The sequence below is a fragment of the Opisthocomus hoazin genome, chromosome 19 (genome assembly GCF_030867145.1).
Source record: "Opisthocomus hoazin isolate bOpiHoa1 chromosome 19, bOpiHoa1.hap1, whole genome shotgun sequence".
Lineage (NCBI taxonomy): Eukaryota > Metazoa > Chordata > Aves > Opisthocomiformes > Opisthocomidae > Opisthocomus > Opisthocomus hoazin.
The window spans coordinates 9,179,496-9,198,112 of NC_134432.1; the positions used below are offsets into that span (position 1 = coordinate 9,179,496).

Below are 18,617 nucleotides of genomic sequence, written 5' to 3' on the forward strand. Positions count from 1 at the left end.
ATCCCAAAAACAAAGAAGAAATGCACATAATCTTGGAGGGATGTGTAAAGAGCCTTAGGAATTTACGTCATGGTAAGGTGCCACTGGTATTGTTGTGTAGGCTGTTGCGCCAGCCTGAAGATGTGAAACTTGTGAAGGAAAAGTAGAGGTAACAATAATAAACAGCTTGGAGGAAGCGTGCAAGGTAGCTGCTGATACAAAAAGATTTACTGACCATAACACATGGTTAATTACATTCATAATAAATAGATTCCTGTACTTATCTTGGGACTGGGGACAGCTTTATGTATTTACCTTGGATTTTGTGGCCTTAGTTAATCAATGGCCTGAAGTGCTCAGATGTGATTCACTGTATGAAAGCAAAGTAATTGAAGTTTGGTAGTGGGTTATTAAAATATTTCAGGTGACTGATATGCAGGATATTATAAGATCTTTGCCTGGATTGCAGCAGTTCTTCAATATTTTGTTGCTTGTTGTGTCATCTTTAGGAAAAAACCCGCTTTTCTTTTTCTACAGAGCATACTTGGATGTCAATGAACTAAAGAACATACTCAAACTGGATGGATCAACACACCTCAACATCTTCTTTGCCAATTCCTCTGAGGAAGAGCTGGCTGGAGTGGCAACTTGGCCCTGGGACAAGGAAGCCTTGATGCATCTAGGTGAGTGATAAAGATGTTTCTTCTTTGTAAAGCGTTCTTTGAGGCGCTGAGAAGGATAGACAAATATGCGTTAAGCTCTGTTCTGATTTCTTATCATTCCTCTAATATATAGTCAGGGGAAAAAAAGTATTTCACGATTCCCAGATACTGGCTCACAACCAGGAAAATATTAGGTTATAAACCCAAAGCATATTATGGTATTTGTAGATGATGTCAAGCTGAAAGTATTTCACCTTTTAAGTGAAGCTACTTTGCAGGGCATTCACTCCATGGGAGCACTCTGCAGAGAAGACTGGGGGGGATAGGTAGGGGGATGCTAGGCAGAAGTGAATTTTTAACCTTAGCCTGTTATGTTCTGATCCTTAGTTCGTTACTTAGTAAGTGTTCAATACTTACTATAGACTATAGTTAAAATTTTTGCTATTTTTCTCTACCAATGTGCAAGAGAGCAAACTGCTGAGCGATTGTATTTCTAATGTTCGTTTGAGTGGAACTGGAAAGAGTTCCCTACCCTGCAGCTTGCCCTGCGTGTTTCATAACTAGGTTGCTGACTGTGGCTGCTGGGACCCAGGCATCCAGACAAAGCTGTGCAGCCTCCCGAGTGACTCATTGCCCTGACACCTGCAGTGCCGCTGGACCTGTGTCCCTTGCAAAATGTCTCAGAAGGTTCAGAAGGCACCGGCTGAGTCTGTGTGTACTTCTCTTAACTGCGCAAACCTCCCTGGGGCTGAAAACCTGATCTGGTCATCTTATTAGAGCAGGGATTCTCACAAGTTTTCCGGCTATTCCTCCAGCCTGTCCAGACCTTCCTAGGCTGGAAGTGAAGTCCAGTTTCAGCCAGATTCTGTCTTTGTGAAAGGCTGTTCCAGCCAGTTTTTGTGTTACTCAACCCCACATTGAGCAAAACAAAAAAGATGTGGCAAATGTAAACCTAGATGAGGAGAGCAAAATATGGCATTTATTATTCTAAGGTATACTATGAGAGCTGAACTACAGCTTGAGCCATCAGTCAGGCAGGCTTTTCCATGTTCAGAAATACATTCCCTGAAGATGCAGATGTTAACATCTCTTTGCAGTCACCTGTCTCCCTGTCTGGGAGAGGCTCCATGGTCAGACCAAGCAGTTGGAGCTGGCTACCCTACTTCAGTTAGTAAATGCTTTATTACAACATCCAGCTCCAGCAGCTGCTCTGGAAGATGTGTGAGGAGACTTCCCAAGGACTGGCACTGAAATCCATCCAGTCTCCTGCCGAGCTAGGCTGGAAATGAAGCTGCTTCCACTCTGACTTGCCTCCAGCTCTATCTCCATGGGCTCCTGCTGGGAGCACCCAAAACAGAAGATGCTGTAAATGCCTGCCAGTGAGCGTTCCCCATGGCAATGTCCTCTGGCAAAACCAAAGATAGATATTAGCCCCAGCCTCGACCAGCACCCACCCTGCTGCGATTTCCAGCACTTTGTAATACTGCTAACCCCACAGTAACTCTGTCTGCTTATGATTGTGCAACACTATGGGTTGCTGGTGGGAAACGTTAGCCTTGATGCCACTGCTGGAGTGACATAAGGCTGCAATATAGCTGATCCTTCCCTAAGTGAGTATTTTCACAGCTTCCCTTAATGTCGCAATGGCAGGGATCAGAGAACAAGGAGAGAGCTCCAGAGCACCAAGAAGAACCTTCTGCAAGAGGACTGGGGCTCGCCCAAAGCCCTGATGAGTTCTTCTGTCACTTCGTTAAGCTAATTGTCAACATCATGCCTGAGCAAAACAATTTAAATTCAGCTCCTACAGTGTATTGACAGTATTCATTGACCAAAAAAAGACCTCACAAGAAAAAAAGACATTAGCCAACAGTTTAAAGTTGACTTGCAGTGCAAAAAGTAAAAATAAATAAATAATGGTCATAATTTCCTGTCATAATAGCCCTCCCAGACCTGTGCTTGGTCTGTAAGAATTCATCTTTAATCTTTTTTACTCTCTTCTATAAATCCAATATGTACTTAATAAAAAATATGAAATATGTCCTGTGGTGCAGATCTAAAGGCTGGGATAGAGATTGTCTGGGTGAGGGAGTTTATCTTTTCTGTAAAACTGCAATTGATTTAGATTCTTGACAGCTGTGAAAAATACAAATTTTCAACAAAGGCAAAAATAAATTCTCCAGCTGCCTCAGGCCTATCCAGTGCCAGAACCATTTACCCAGCCTTTATTTTGAAGGCACGTCCTGCTGAAGAATTTCACCAATACTCATACCATTGGACAACAAACTCTGGAATTATCTTTGGGAAAGAGACCCCTGCAAAACAACATACCAGGGTACTCTCTAGGTGTGAATGGCTCTATCTGGGTAGAGACCAAGAACCAGAGGAATCATTGCATGTATTGTATAATGGGGGAGAGAGGGATACAAGGAACGTGGGGATTGCAGTGGCTGCATACTGGTAGGTCTGTGTACAGTTAATTGGGCCTGTGGAGAACTAGTATAAGGACCAGGTCACTGCGGTGAGAAGGATGTGCAGGTGCTACAGGTAGCATAATAGACATGATGTTGTAGTGTGATTGATTTTATTCGCTCTTTTGCATCTGTATTTAAATTCTCAGTTTATTTTTTTTAATACTGTATATGTATTTGTGAATGCCCACGTGACTCCTCTCCGCTGTGTGCATGTAGTCACACATGCCCATGCAGAAAGGGCAAGTCTTTTCTCTGTTGCTATGTGTGCATGCATCCTTGCAAGGCACCCGAGGTGGTCCTTCCTCTCTCTTCAGCACTGATAAAATTTAAGATGGAACACTGTATTGTGTTTGGACACTGTACTTGAAAGAAATTGTGAGGCACCTGGGAAAACCAAAGGAGAGCAACTGTCAGGGAGGTCTACGAAAAAGATTGAGCTACAAGGAAAGGTTGAACGGCTTACGGTTATTCAGACTGTAGGAAAAGAGCCTAAAGTAGGGATGATGACAACCTTCTAAAACCCAATGAAAGAGGAGGAGAATATTCTGTTCTTCGTATCCGTGTGAGGCATGACTTGAAGTCATGAACTTAAATTGCCAAAAAATCAATTTGGATTAGATGTGAGTTAAATCCTTGGAGCTGTAAGGATACTGAGTGCTGAAATTGATTGCTGGGGTAGTCGTGTCGTCAGGGGTTGTAAAGAGGTTGTCCTGCATTGTTTGAAAGTGGAATCAGATGAATTCTTAAGGTCTTGGTCTTATTTTCCTGTAATTCCATGGTCATTGCAACCGAGCTTCCAGGCAGATGAGAAGGAAGAGCCTATGGTGTGTCAGAACATGGTGATCTCATCTTCCCTGTACTGCACTCACTGATCAAGTTCCTCGTGCCAAAATCTTTTCTCTCCTCGTTGTCACTAAATTATTAGTGTACCATATCTAAGATTTATTTTCCCCCTATAACTTTTACGGAGCAGTCTCTCATTCTTATGGTAGGCAATGTACACAAACAGTTTTAAATAAAAGACTTGGAAAAGTTGAGGTCAACAAGCTAAATAAAGAAAATATGGAACGTACCGTAAATCCAAAGGTACATCTAGCTGAACTAAAAATAGAATTCTTATGATTAATTCAATATACCGTAAAGCCTCACTAATTTACTATTTGCTTATCTACGCTCCCCATAATGCATCCAACAAAAAAATCACGGTTGGCTTTCTTTGTGCACATTTAACAGACATGCAGTTCTTTTAGAGTTATCACATTCTAGGATTCCATTTTTTTTTGACACATTAAACATGCATATTCATTAGTGGACTGCGCAGTTCTGATCAAACTAGGCTTGTCGGAGTGTATGAACAGAGCGTGGTTCTGACAGTTCGTTCACAGCTGTCTGTATGATCAGAGCACACCCCACAAAAACTGTGCCAGCCTTGGGTCGGTTCTGTTTGCTTTGTCCAGCTTTCAGTTTGCAAATATTGGTGAAACCTACTGCAATTTTTAGGGTGTTTCAGAAGTTAATAGGCTTCTATTACGTCTTTACTCTGTGGAACAGTATACAGAGAGTACCTCAGGTGCGTTTTGTTTGACTCTTGGTATCAAATGCATTGCTTACACTTATCTCAGCAGAATCACTCTGTTTAAGCCCACTAAATGATTTGAAGTTGCATAGTAAGAGGTAATTGCATGTAGGGTTTTTCTCTGCATTAACAAGCCAACCAAACTGACCATATTCAGTGGAAAGACCAATTGTCACTGTGTTTTTGGCTTAGGAGGTTGGACTTTGTCCCATGATTCCTCATCCTTAGACCCCATATTAAGGGTAAGATGAAGTCTTGCTGTGCAGTTGCTCTGAGCGGGCAGTTTGCTTGATTCATTGTTCAAAAACCTGTCTGTGCTACAGAGGATTTGATGAACTGCTGGTGGATCTGCCCTTGGGATTGTCTTCCTTTCCCTTTCTCTTGCTGTTCTGAGGAAGACAAGGCAAACGAAGCTCTTCTCTTTTCCCCTCGCAGGTGGCATTGTGCTGAATCCTTCGTTCTACGGAATCCCTGGCCACACGCACACGATGATCCATGAAATTGGGCACAGCCTGGGGCTCTATCACGTCTTCCGGGGAATCTCAGAGATCCTCTCCTGCAGCGATCCGTGCATGGAGACAGAGCCCTCCTTTGAGACAGGGGACCTCTGCAGTGACACCAACCCTGCTCCGAAGCACAAGCTGTGTGGGGATCCTGGACCGGGCAATGACACATGCGGTTTTCACAGTTTCCTAAACACGCCATTCAGTAACTTCATGAGCTACGCAGGTACTTGGCTTTCCTCGGTTTGCCGTTGGTGTCTGTGGTTAGACGGGAGCAAAGAATAGCAGTATTACCTCCAATTTCTGCAGTCCATTTCGTGCGGGACTTTATGCTGAGATGTGTGTCCGTTGGTCTAGAACCAGACTTCATGCTCTCAGGAATCCCTTCCAGTTCTCCTGTTCTTTTTTCCCAGTTTTCCCCAACTTTGCATCATTTCATGTGATGACCAGGCAGAAGGTTTGGGGGAGGGAAGAAATGAGATAAGCTTTAAGAAAACAGCTTCTAAAGGTTCTACAGCAAATTTGAAACCCCATTTCCCTGGGATCCAGCTGCTTGACCTATGAGGTCTGCTTTGAAAAACCTGAACTCAAAAACTGTTTACCCTTCCCCAAGGACATACTGAATGTCAGATGAATATAGATACCACTAAGGCTGTCTGCTGAACCTGTAGTAGGTAGACATGTAATGAAGCAACTGCTCAGGCCTCCCTGTGTCCGTTCAAACACCGTGTTTGGTGTTTGATTTGGAGTCACTGTCATTCAGCTGCAATCACTAACATCTGAGTTTCATCACTGGAGTGTGAATACTGGGGTAGTACCTGGATCGGGATTGCTCTTCTGGTCAAAGACTCCCAGTGTGCTATGCTGGTTTGTGCTGGGAATGCAGCTACGAAGGCTCTATATCAGTGCAGTAAAGCCACCCCTCCAAGAGGAATAAGCTGCTTAAGCAACGGCCTGATTTGGTAGTTATAACTCTGGAGGCTTCTGTAGGCAGAGCTGTGGTGCTCAGGGATGCCAGTTCGTGGCACTCCTGCCAACAGCATGTAATGCAAAGAGGGCATCCGCTCCTGTGACCCTTGCCCATCAGGCCAGGGTGGGTGGGGGCCTTGCTGCACCCCTGGGAGGTCAAGGGGAGTTGGAGGAGCCTCTGTTTTTTCCCTGAAAGTCAGGGGATACCTTGCCTCCTATTTCCCCTTATTTTGGGTCACAAGGTCTACCGTGATGAAGGTCTGTGACATTGAGCTGACAGCATCAACAGCGTTTTAAAGGCGACCAATATACTTCTAGCCACTGAAGGGCACCTTTATACTCCAGGCGAAAACACACATTGCCCACTCAGAAGGTCATAGGAGTGCTTATTCTGTAATAAAACTGTAGAGAAGCAAAGTGTTTAATGTCAGCTGGGGCACAGATTGAAATGATTTATAACAGAAATGCTTTTATGCCCTTCATGGCCCTAGCTAAAAGTGGTGCTTAGTTTCCATTTTATTTTTCTATTTGTTTAGAGGGGGTTTTCAGGGAGAAGCATACATAGACTGAGTCAGCTCTGCAGCACATCATTCGCTTTTGTGCATGTGGTGGGGCAGAGTCTGCCTGATACAGCCTCCAGTGACATCGCACAAACCAGTCGGTGCCACTTCCGAGGACAGCGTCCCTCCACCGAAGCTGCTGGTGTGTAGGTGACAAGGGGTGGAGCGTCCGTGTTTCAAAACGCTGAGGTCTCTTCTTCCAAAGAGAACTCGCCTTGCCAGTTCTCTCGAGAGCTGAGGTGGCGAGGCAGACCACAGAGATCCCTATCTGCTCCTGGAGCTACAGATGTGCCGCTGTGCTGAGCAGAAACCTATATTTTTTTTTTGTCTTGAAAAATTAAGTGAAGCGACATGATACACATCTCTAGAGCTCATGCGTGAATCTATTTGCTTTTCTGTTGTTGCCAGTGGAATAAAAATATATCAGGATATCAAATTGCCATAGAAATACCTTTGAATCATCTAGGTTGAGGTCATGCAGCTCTAAACATTGCCTTTCTTTCCTGTCTGTTTTGCTGCTTGTATACAGCTTGATCATATTGTATTTGTCTGTCTGTCTCGTAACATCTATCTGTCCAGTTACCCCCAGCTCTGTAGCAAAGCGCTGACTTAAAGAATAACTTTTCTTTCCCTGAAATAACAAGTTACGATGTCCAGAAGATCGAGAAGTGTGAGAAATTGGACTCGTAAATTATTTTTACAAGTCCAAATAGCTGCGGTGTTCCCAAATAAAAAGATAAGTTAGTCTTCTAGACGACTCTTCATTAAATCAGCAGGAATTCTGCCTCTGAGTTCTGTTGGAATAATCATCCCAGCAAAGTCTCTTGAATTTCTCTAATTATTGCTTCATCAGAGGATCTTGAACCTTTCTTGAAATCGAGTGATCATGTGAAATACCTTTCTCCCTCCCCTCTCCTCCCTTCCCCTCCCCCAGGACGCAGCCTGTGCTGGTGTTTGAACAGATTGAGAATGCAGGTCATCTTGCTCCTGTGCCATTCTCTCACTGCTTTGTCCTATATATATTTTATTGTTCCTTTATGATGGCTATTAAGGGCCTTTGTCTCCTTCTGGGCTTCCGTGAAGAATATTTATGGCTTTTACAACATTCTTGGGGATAGACCATCGATAATTATGGAGGAAATCCACAGATGTCATATTAAAGCAGCTTTTTTTGCATACTGACAGGGATTTGCAGATATTTTCAAGCTGGTGGTGTCTATCTGTCTGCTACGTGTGTTTGATGGGGGGAGGTTCGCTGCTCAGTGGACAGGAGAGGTACAGGAGAACATGTGGACTGGCAGGTCCTTACTGTGGTAGGACTGCATTTGGGGCTGGAATTTGAGCAGGACCCCAAACGAAGCTGTCTCCTTATGCTTGCATCTCGAGGAACATGTGGTTAGGGTTTAAATTAGCCAGCAAATTCACACTTCTCTTTAGAACAAATTCATGTTTGCTTGTTCCTCTGGAGTTCCACAGGGCATGGACTTGAAGACATCAGAGCATCTAGTAACGCTGTTACAATGTGGAACTGCCAACTTACACACAGGCAAGCAGCTCTCTGCACAGGCTGTGGTGACCTGCATCTTCCCAGAAAAGTGGGTTGCTTGACCTGTGCAAAACTGTCGTCGTTGTTTGCGTCGCAGCAGCGTGCAGAGGTCCTGCCGGGGACGGAGCTTTACGGGGCTAGGAGCTCTGCAGGCACATGTGGAGAAACACTCTGTGTTCTCAAGAGCTTTTCAGCTGATGGGAAGAGTACCAGAAAAATGGTTAAACTGCTAGTAGCGAGTTCTTCGGCATAGTTCTTCTGGGTGACTTTGCACAACAGATTTGTTCCTTCTGTGAGCTGCACAATAGAGAAATAGTATTTTTCTGCTTCTCCAGGGCATTGTAGTTGTAAGGTTGTATGGTGTTCAGAGGGCACTGGATCTGTTCTGTTCTAGTTGCAAATCATGTTTGGGAAAAACAGAAGAAATGAGAAATGGAAATTATCCAGCACAATTATTTCTTCATTTTGAATGAAAAAGAAATTTGAAATTTCAAAAACGTTTATGAGGAGTTCAGAAAGGGGCTGGAATATTAATGATAACGGGGGAGATTTTTAGTAGAAATAAAGTTATTTTACTGCACCAAAATTTACATTTTTAATCAGTGTTTCTAATTGTTTTTTTAAATTGATCTTTCAGAACGTTTTTTATTTGTTCATTATAAAATTTAAGAACTTTTAAAAAATATTTGTAAAATTCTGTGTTCTTTTAGTCTAAGAAATCTGTCAACGTCTATTGCACAGTCTGCATGGATCTCAGTCAATGCCTTATCCTAGCACTAGCTGTCCTTTGCCCTTCCATCCTCTTTCAGACATACTCTTTTAGCCGTGAAATTCTTCTAAGCCCAGAGGTCCCCTGGTAGCCCCAGATCTGACCAGAAGGTGCTGCACTGAGGCTTTCTGTTTCTTCACCTCCACGTGTCTCTGTCTCGTCTTGGGATGACCTCTAGGTGCTTCATATGTAGCCCGGACCAGGGGAAGAGAATGTTTATTGATTTTTTTTTTCCTTTTTGTTTCCTTTCACCTGCCTCCACAAGTGATGACTGCACTAATTTGTTCACAGGCCATTAACTTTTGAGTGCTGTGAGAACCCGGCCGGGCCCTAGCAAGAAGCTGCCATTCACCGGGTCGTAATTCTCTCTCTTCCTCCCACCTCATCTCCTGCGTGGCTGATGTGGCTTCTGGTTTAATTTCAGATGATGACTGCACCGACTCCTTCACGCCCAACCAAGTGGCCAGGATGCATTGCTACTTGGACCTCGTCTATCAGAGCTGGCAACCCGCGAAGAAACCGGCTCCTGTTGCAATTGCCCCCCAGATCGTGGCTCGGAGCTCCACCTCTGTCACCCTGGAGTGGTTTCCACCCATTGATGGCCACTTCTTTGAAAGGTGATCACGCGCTGCTCTGCACTCGTGCACTGAATTGAACGGGAAGGGGAGAAGTATGGGAACAACCCGGGGCCCTGCTCCAGGAGCGCAGCGCTCGCTGATGTGCTGTGCTCAGTCTGGGTTAAGGCTCTTTCCTAAACTGGTTCGTACTGAGGAGGTTATTGATCTGTTTTCTGCTCTTCCTTTCTCAGCCTGTAGCACTTGGTTGAGGGCCATTGATTTGCCATGTAAAGGGCAAATCTTTTTCCATATGTTACGGGAGGAATTTTCAATCAACGATTCTGGCCCTGTGATTCCTGGTGTTACTGCTCCTCACAAATACCTGTGGGCTTCAGCTCTGCCTGCATGTTCCCCCTCCTCCGCTTGCATGTTTCCTTTGCAAGGAGAGGGTGAATCTTGTTTCTGCTCCCATGGCAGCTCAGAGCTCGTGGGCAGTGGAGTCTCACAGGGCACAGAGGTGGCAGGGCCGGGGAGAGGGACGAATGGTGCCTCCTTCCCTCAGCTGCGCGTCTGAGATGGGAGCTGAGCAAGGCAGAGTCGAGGACCTGAAAACCTGAGTATCATGCAAGTGTCATCTTGCTGCACCCTGAGAAGAGCATACAGGTCACAGTATGTGTGTGGGTTCGTGTCTGATAGCGTGCGGCTACGTGGTACCAATAAAATTCAGTGAATGCAGGGCTCTTGGCAAGAGTTGCACCACACTGCGGTTCATAGCCAGAGCAGCTCTTACGCCAAGATGACCTGAGCAACTGGATAATTCATCTAAATACTCTTACACAGTGCTTGGATGGGCTGCAGGAGCTGTGGCAGTCCTAGCAGAGAACTTCTAAATGATTGACCTTCTTGCATTACCGTTAACTCACCTTCTCTGTTTGCAGTTCGTCTCCACGTTTGCTTTTTGTTATTTTATAGAGAACAAACTTCGAGTGTCCTTCAGGGCTGTAGCGGTACGTATCCCGGGAGGCCGAATTTACAAGCCCATTAGCACCCAAAGAGCTGTCTCAGCACTGCTGCCTTGTTCGGCGAGAGCACCTTGAAAGCCGCTGCCGCCATCAGGGGTGGAACTCCTTTCAGCACTGCTAGGACACCATGGCCATACGCTGGCCAGCTTGCGTTTTATTTGAGTGGGCAGATAGCTGAGATTTTCCACTTCTATTGCAGATTAATACAGGGAGGACAATCAAATCGTATTAGGAGCTGATAAAGAGAGTTCTTGTGCTCTGAACAGTGTTTACTTTAATTGCAGTTTTGCAACTGAATCCTTTTATTCCCTATGTGTGAAAAGGACTTAAGTGAAGTTCTGAAAATTAATTCAGAATTTTTTGGCCCATAATCATTTTTAGGTAAATTAAGTTTCTCCAATTTAATTTAGATTTCAGAAGATACTTATTGTGAGTTAAATAAATACCATCTGCCTTTTAAAATGCGTTGATGCAGAGTTATTTGTTATGTAACCAAATATGTCTTTATTACATATTTCTTATAACTCGATCAATATGTTCTTAATAACCCCTAGTTAGTTGCTTCTTAAATAACATACAGTGGATAGCCTGCTAAATCTAAAATTTCATAACAGAGTTATCATGTGTTAAACAAATAGTGATTTTCTAGAAAAAAAAATCCTTTGGGTTTTCCAATCTGTGTGCTCAGTATTACGGAAGAGATTTAAAGAGACAGCCTCAAATACTTTGAGTCCAGTTCCTTGTTAAAATGAGATTCCCGATGCTAACAGATACAGAAATGTTGCTGAGACCATTTAAAAATGTCACTGAAAAATGGAAATCATCCTGTCTAAAGCACATCGAAATATCTGATATATTAATCATAACAAAGATGATAGTAGTGTTGCAGTGACTAATACTGGAAAAGCTCACAGGCTGAACTTCCAGTGCCGATGTGTCCAGCGCTGCTCGGTTTGAGCTACATGCCTGTATCAATTTGTAAAACTGGGTCACGGTGCAAGACAAGTAGGAGGTAAAATTGGCCAAGTATAATCTTATCTGTGTGTGGGAATACTGTAAATCTTTGCAGATATTTTTACACAAAGTGCGCACCGTGGCCCAAATTTTACTTGCCTCACTTGAATGAATAAAGCCATTCACTTCAATGGGACTATTCATGTAAAAAACAGAAGACTGATACTCAACCGCTGAGTGCCTTGGGCCTGATTTCTAACGCACAGAGGCCCCTTCCATGCTGTTTTGACAGTGTAAAAGGGCCTTAAAAGGATGAATGGCGCTGGCTACATTAGCAAGTATTGTGGCCCAATATAAGCAGATCTCTAGTGCAAAACAGTTGTTAAAGCAGACCTGACGTCAGCACGGCAGGGGTTTGGGGGGGTGTCTCAGCCTAGCTCTAGCCTGGCCCCGTGACGTCAGCAGTTGGAGCACATCAGGTGTGGTCCTGGAGCACATTTCTGTTCTGGTTTCAGGTAAAACCGGGTCCAGCTTTCGTGCTCCGGGACTGCTCCGAGTGTTGCAAGTGGGGAAGATGAAGAGTTTCACTTCAGAAGCTTGCTCCTGATCCAAATTACAATGCTACTGTAGGCGCACTCGGTGTAATTCAGGTTCCTTTTATGTCCCTTCTATTGTCTAGAGCTGTGCATAGGCAGTGACCTCTGCTTAATGAAAGTCAGGAAGGGAAAGTTTAGCCTTGTGTTTAAAAACGTAACGCTGAGCTGGCTGTATCTGTGGGTGAGGTCCTGACGGGTCCGCGGTTGAAGGGAGGTGAAGCATGGAAGTGAAAACCATGGGCCTTTTCCCTGCTTAGATGCAACTTTCTCACAGGTATCAGAGTAGTAGGTGCTCTTCGGGCCTCAATCTTGGAATTACAGGATTAATTATGTGGATTTGGGGACAGAGAGTAATGCTAACTCATAGTTCTTGTAAGTTTGAGGTTGGCTGTCCTGCACCTTGGCAAGAATAGCTACCTGAGCTGTGAACAGAAGTAAAATCTTCTTCCTGACGGACCCTCCTTACCTGTTTAGTGTGTTCAGTTGATGTCTGCTTTATTAGAGAGTCGTTTACCTACACATAAATTTGCCAGCATGTGTTTGACACTAAACTCCAGCAGCTGGTTGAGCTTCTAAACATCTCTAATAATCACATGTGTCAAGAACCAGCATTTCTTCATGTCGCTACTACACATGGGATTGGAATACTTACCATTCGCCATCTTCCCATTAAAAAAAAAATCATGAAAAATGTCGCATGCGCGTATAATAATATATAATAATAAAATAATAATAGAGCCAACAAAACAAGTGAAAACAAGTGAGAAAAAGAAAACTCTCTTCATTTCCTGACTGCATCTATTAGACGCGTTCATCTGCTGTCGCTAAGCATCCATTCATGTGCCTCCTGTTTGATATGCGGAGGCAGGATGTAAACAGTGATTGTAATAGCGCTCTGCAGCAAATTCTGCTTGGGCAGAAAACTTTGACTGCATCTGCTCTTCCAAGTTTTCATTGAGGTGACTGCATTAATTTCCATGAATCTGATGCTATCTTGTTCTTAGCAAGCAAATATTTTGGTCAGTATGGTGTCCCAGATCTAGATGGCTGGCCTTGATAATCGCTGGCTTAAACCTTGCTGGAAAGTTTCAGTGCCTTGGAGGGGAGAGCACTAATGCTGAATTTCAAGTAAGCAGATATAATTTAGTCTGAAAACAGGCATTCTGTACTGAAAGGAGTGACAGAATTTTACTGGTTTCGGGTTGCCTGCTGAACTGGTGCTGGCCCTGAAGAGAACTGTCTGTTTTTCACTAGTAATCTTTAGATTTTTAATCCACTTCACTGAAAGATCGTGCTGCAGGAATGAATTCCTCCTGCGCTCTGAACTTCGTAAACTGGAATTTCCCCAGTTCTTGGCTTACTAGAAGACAAAGGAGTCTAGATTTTCCATTACCCTGCACTTTGGGGAGTCATGTGCACCGGTGTATAAGGTGTCAGATATGCTATCGTTCCTAATTAATAGTGTTTTGAACCAATTTGCGCTCTTTTTGTCTTGATGTCAGTGGCTGCATAAGGTGTAAGGATCTGGCTTAGATTTTCATAAGCCTGTAAATGCAATTCCATAATTAGTTTTGACATTCATGGCTGTTTGTAGGATTTGTGTGCAAGAGTCTGCAGCCCAAAGACTTTAACCCGGGAGTCATTCCCTGTGTAACTCCTTTCAGCCAGTGGAGTTACATCAGGGTTGAGTTTGGCTCCCAAACTGGAAAAGTAAAAAGAGAAAGTTTGCTCATAGCCTTTCCCACATGATGCTCCTTGTGATTGCTCTTACCTCCAAGTCCTTGCTGGTAAAAGGAAATGTTTGTCCATAAGCCTACAGTTTTTTCCACCATGGCAGCCTGTGATGAAATTGTATAGCTGCTAATTTGAGTAAAAAGCAGTCCTAATTGTGGAAACTTGGCTTTCGAAGCCCTGTCCTCATCCAGGACCAAGCGCTAATGCAGGAGTCTCGTTGTAGAGAAACTGAAAGATTATTATTACAGGGACTTCTATCCCGACTGTTGGTGGATGTGTCTGAAAAACAACTGCACAATAGTAATTCTACATTCTGATTTCTCAGTACCTTTTTTTCTGGATTCTTGAATTTTTTTGCATACATTATTTAGGCAAGCTGAGTTAGACACTTAAACCACTGCTAAAAAGACAGCTGAGAAATTAAATAGGGAGTCAGTGTCATACCAGGAGTGCAAGTGGGTGAAGTGAGACAGAGAGAAGTTATTCACCACACACCCAAATTTGTTCATTACTACAGATCACGCAAGGAAGAGGAGTGCACCTTTGCCTTCCTTCACTGGTCGACCTCATTGCCGTGTTTTATTCTTCAGATGCTTTGAGCAGGTGCACCCCTTTCTGCGCTGTCAGCGAGTTTGATCATTCGCTGTCTCTTTGTGTAGGGCTGGCTGTGGCCGTATTGAAATGGGTACGAGTTTCAGCACTGATTTAATTCCAAGTCCCCCATGTTGACAACCCCTGCTTCCGCCTAATGAAGACAACAGAAAGTTGACTTTCAATTAGTTCCCCGCCAATAAACAGGAGATGCTAAGCTGTGGAGCAGCTGAGCGCTTGTCGTCCCTCGCACCAAAGGGAAAGGAGATCGCACAGCCTGGGAGAGTAAATTTACAGTCGTGGTGTTCTCGTGGAGGATCCAGAATAACTTCTGCCTGAGGATCACAGTGCCCTTTGCAAAGCAGTGCTGCAGTAAATCGCGCAATGGGAGATGGTTAAAATTTGCGTAGATGATTATAATAATTGATGACTCAATCTATAGTTACTTGGGTAGCTTAGAGAGTGCACTATGTGTTACGCACAAATTGTTTGCCTAAAACTTCTGTCCTTTCCTAGGTGCATTTAAGCAATAAGATAATCAATTTTTTCCTTTGATTTGGAGTGGGCAGCGTTCCTTAAAGCAGAACAACGAATTCTGAGTAATAAGCAACTTACTGGGGTGAATAACCACACATTCTGGGTCATACGTGGTTCCAAATTTTGTGACCCTGAGGAACGTAGGGCTGAACTGTGTGAGTTGCATCCTCAGCTGATAGAAATCAACTTAATGTTATGGAAGATAATAGAGTTACTAGAGTCTACATCAGCTTAAACCCTGATCTTGTGAATGTATTAGCAAAAGTATTTGTGAATGTTTTTAACCATTATAACCTAGTGTTTAACTGGTCTTTTCTGTTCAACACTTCTGCTGATAGTACTTTATTGACAGCAGCTGGTATTAGATGTACTGTGTAGGTGAAGTAATGTTGGCTTTGGGCAGTGAAATGCCTTTCTTAATGCCACACCATGCCATGAGATGTTCCAGTTCAGAAAGAGCTATCCACTGGTGCCAAAGCTGCCAGACATTGAATCCAGTTTCCCTTGCGAAAAGGATTGAGGGTGTGTTCTTTTTCGAGTGTTTATAACCCACCCCTTTCCCAGGCTTGTGATGATCTGGGCTGTGATACACCTCCAAAAGCAGGTCCTTAGCAAAGCTGTGCTTCGCAGAGCAGCTCTATCTGATGTTCTCAGAGCCTGGGACTTCACCCTTTCCTCTAATCACCAGTAAGCCCAAGGCCTTCATGATCCTGAAGATACTACAAGTTCAAGCAGTAAATCCGTGGTGGGACCAGAAATAGATCAGAAATCTCCTGAGGTTGGTTTCTCTGCTCTAACCACTGAGCAACACTTATTTTCTTTGTCAGAGTTTGATCCAGTTGTAGTACAGGGGAAAAAAAAAAACAACACTCTAGCTGAGCATGTTTTCACAGGTTGCTTTTGTTACATCTTGGATGGCAGACTCACAGGTGCTGTCCATGCAGGCTGTTAGCCCAAACCTACAGAACCTCAGCGTCAGAGAGCACTCGTCAGTGCTGCGAGAAGAGGGTTGAGTGGAATTGAATTCTGTGTCTTACTGTTTTCAATAGAGTTGAATAAGCAGCTTGTTCATCTGTTACTAAGTTGGTGTGTTTTCCTGTTTTCCTGGCCTCCTAGAGAAGTGGGATCAGCATGTGACCTGTGTGCGGAAGGAAGAGTCCTGGTGCAGTACGCCTTCAGCGCCTCTTCCCCGATGCCCTGCGATCCCTCGGGGCACTGGAGCCCGCGGGAAGCCGAAGGTGAGTCACAGCGCTGGGGACAGAGACATGGCGGGGGAGAAGTTGGGCCAGAGCAAAAGGAGAGCCGCAAAGACAGCGGGAAAATCTGGGAGAGAGTGGATGATTTTACCTGTATGTAGCATGAACAAAACTAGAGGACAGATGAATACACTGTGCCCTGAAGTGATGCCACTGGCTGGAATACCTGTGTTTCGGCCCCCGTGTCTGATCCTGCCCATGGATTAAATGAATTCCGGGAGCTGAACCTGAATTTCAGAAAGCAGCGGAGTGCCAAGAAATGCTGACCATTCACATCTGCCAGATGAATTCCTCAGGGGAGCTGTTTACTCCTTGTACTCCAGCTCTGAAAGTGAAAAATTGCATCTTATTTATTTGGGCCTGATTTCTGCTGCCTTCGCTTGCATTGAATCGGAACAGGCTGCACCAGCAGACACACTGAGAGGAGTGGAGATTGCCCTTTGGGCAAGTGCTCTGCAGCATGAACGCAGGTGACTACGTCAAGCCCAGTCTAGTTGAGGGTGTTTTGCAAGTCTTTCCCCTGCTCCTTGCTAGAGCACGCTGGAGGGAGAATGGTCTGCAGAGCTGGTCGTACAATGCCATTAGATCTCCATCGTTAACTCTCCTCTATATGTACCTTCCATTACGTAAGTAAGTGGATGTGGTAGAGCATATTTGAGATTATACCAGGCATAGGTCGGTAATCACAAGTTAGGGTTTGGAAAGAGCAGAATATTATTTCAATCTGTCCATCATGAGCTATTCCTTCAGGAGCAGCACACTCTGGGCCCAGACTTCACTGTCAACACACAGGTGGGCTCACTGAACTCAAAGACCAATCCCTGCATGGTGTAAACTCGTTATACAAATACCTCCTTACGTTAAGGGCTGCTGTTCCTTCTACAAGGAAGATTATTTGTAAGCTTGATCTGGTGGTATGTGCAGGGCTAGCACCCAGGAGCCCTCCCTAGTCCTAAGGTCGGCGCATGCAGCAAGCTGCGTCCCCACTGCGTGATGGGACGAGAAATGTGGGCAGGTGTCCTCTGCCCCACGCACCCATCTCCCAGGGTGGGGGCCCAGCAGAGGCTGGGGTTCACTCCACCTCACCCTCCGTCCCCCCGGTTTGGACATCCAAGGGCCAAGGCTGCCAGGCCCAGTGCGGAGCACACCAGCCCCTTGGGTGGAGGGTATTCCAAAGCTCCGACCTGGGAACCACCATGCCAGCTACGAGTGTGACTGGATTGTCAAGTGAACAGGATTAGCAAAGTTTGGATGGCTTGCAGCAGTAGTGCAGGGTGGAAGGTGGAATTTCCACTTAGCCAAGGATTACAAGACTTTGAAACCTGGTTTCGTTTGGAACAAAACCTGAAACTTTTGAAATTCTCCATGAAGGAAAATTAAAAACAAAAAGTGTTTGAGGCTGGCCAAAATGTTTTGTTTAGCTCATATAATTCCTCTTTCATGAACTGTTGTTAAATAATGACATTTGAAAAGATCCCCTTTTAGTATATAATATGGGGCAAAAGAAGCTTTTAATATCATAATGAAAAGTGTTTCACAGTGCAAAAATTTCTCCCCAAAATGTCAAGACACAATGTTCCAATATTGTTAGAACTTTCTTCCCATTTTCTCTTCCAGAATAAAATTTTGGCCAAATAAGCCCAATTTTACAAAGTGTTTTGATTTTGAAAGAACGGCGTATTCTGTTGAGATACACAGTTCCGTCAAAATTTCTCCAGCGAGCTCTGATTTGAAAGCTTCTGGATCTCACACGTCTTGCCAGCGGCATCATTCCTAGAGAAATGAAGCTACCCTAAGATTTATTACTGAGCTGCATTTTGCATTTAATTTCCTCCTCTTACAGTGTGTGCCTGCATGTTCTTAACTATGAAGGGTGCAGTCTGATCCTTATCTGTCTCGTTCAGTTGCTGTTGTGCCATTGCTCTGGAAAGAAAATTTGGGAATCCTATCCTCTTAACTACGTTAATGAGTTGTCTCCACTTCAGGGTAGAAAATAGACCAAGTGGATGGTGCCTGTTGCTCTGTAATTTTCTGTCATCACTACCACACTCCCTGACGTTCGGGATCTCTGCCTATTTGCACTTGGTCTGAGTTACAAATAGCACAGTTAGATCATTGTCTGGCTGCTTTAATTGTCTATCTGTGAGTACTCAAGCATGCAGGCTTTAAATTCACTTTCTGCAAGCATTCATGTGTGTAAATCTCCACTGCTTGAATGTTCATGGAAAGTGAATACAAAAGAGGCATAAGCATGGCCAAAATGAACTCATTTTAAAATTTGAGACGACAGTCATGGAAAATGTTTCGTGGTCCTCCTCCAGCTCCTTACCAGAAA

At 44.2% G+C, this 18,617-nt stretch overlaps 1 protein-coding gene across 1 annotated transcript in view; it reads left to right on the forward strand.

The window, feature by feature from the left end:
- The window catches only part of PAPPA (pappalysin 1), a 183,148-nt gene that overhangs the window by 51,762 nt on the left and 112,769 nt on the right, over positions 1 to 18,617 (forward strand). Inside the window, exons 3-6 of the mRNA XM_075439777.1 lie at positions 517 to 662; positions 5,124 to 5,417; positions 9,460 to 9,652; positions 16,143 to 16,264. Of these exons, the coding sequence (XP_075295892.1) occupies positions 517 to 662; positions 5,124 to 5,417; positions 9,460 to 9,652; positions 16,143 to 16,264 (755 nt within the window). The remainder of the gene's footprint in view (positions 1 to 516; positions 663 to 5,123; positions 5,418 to 9,459; positions 9,653 to 16,142; positions 16,265 to 18,617) is intronic.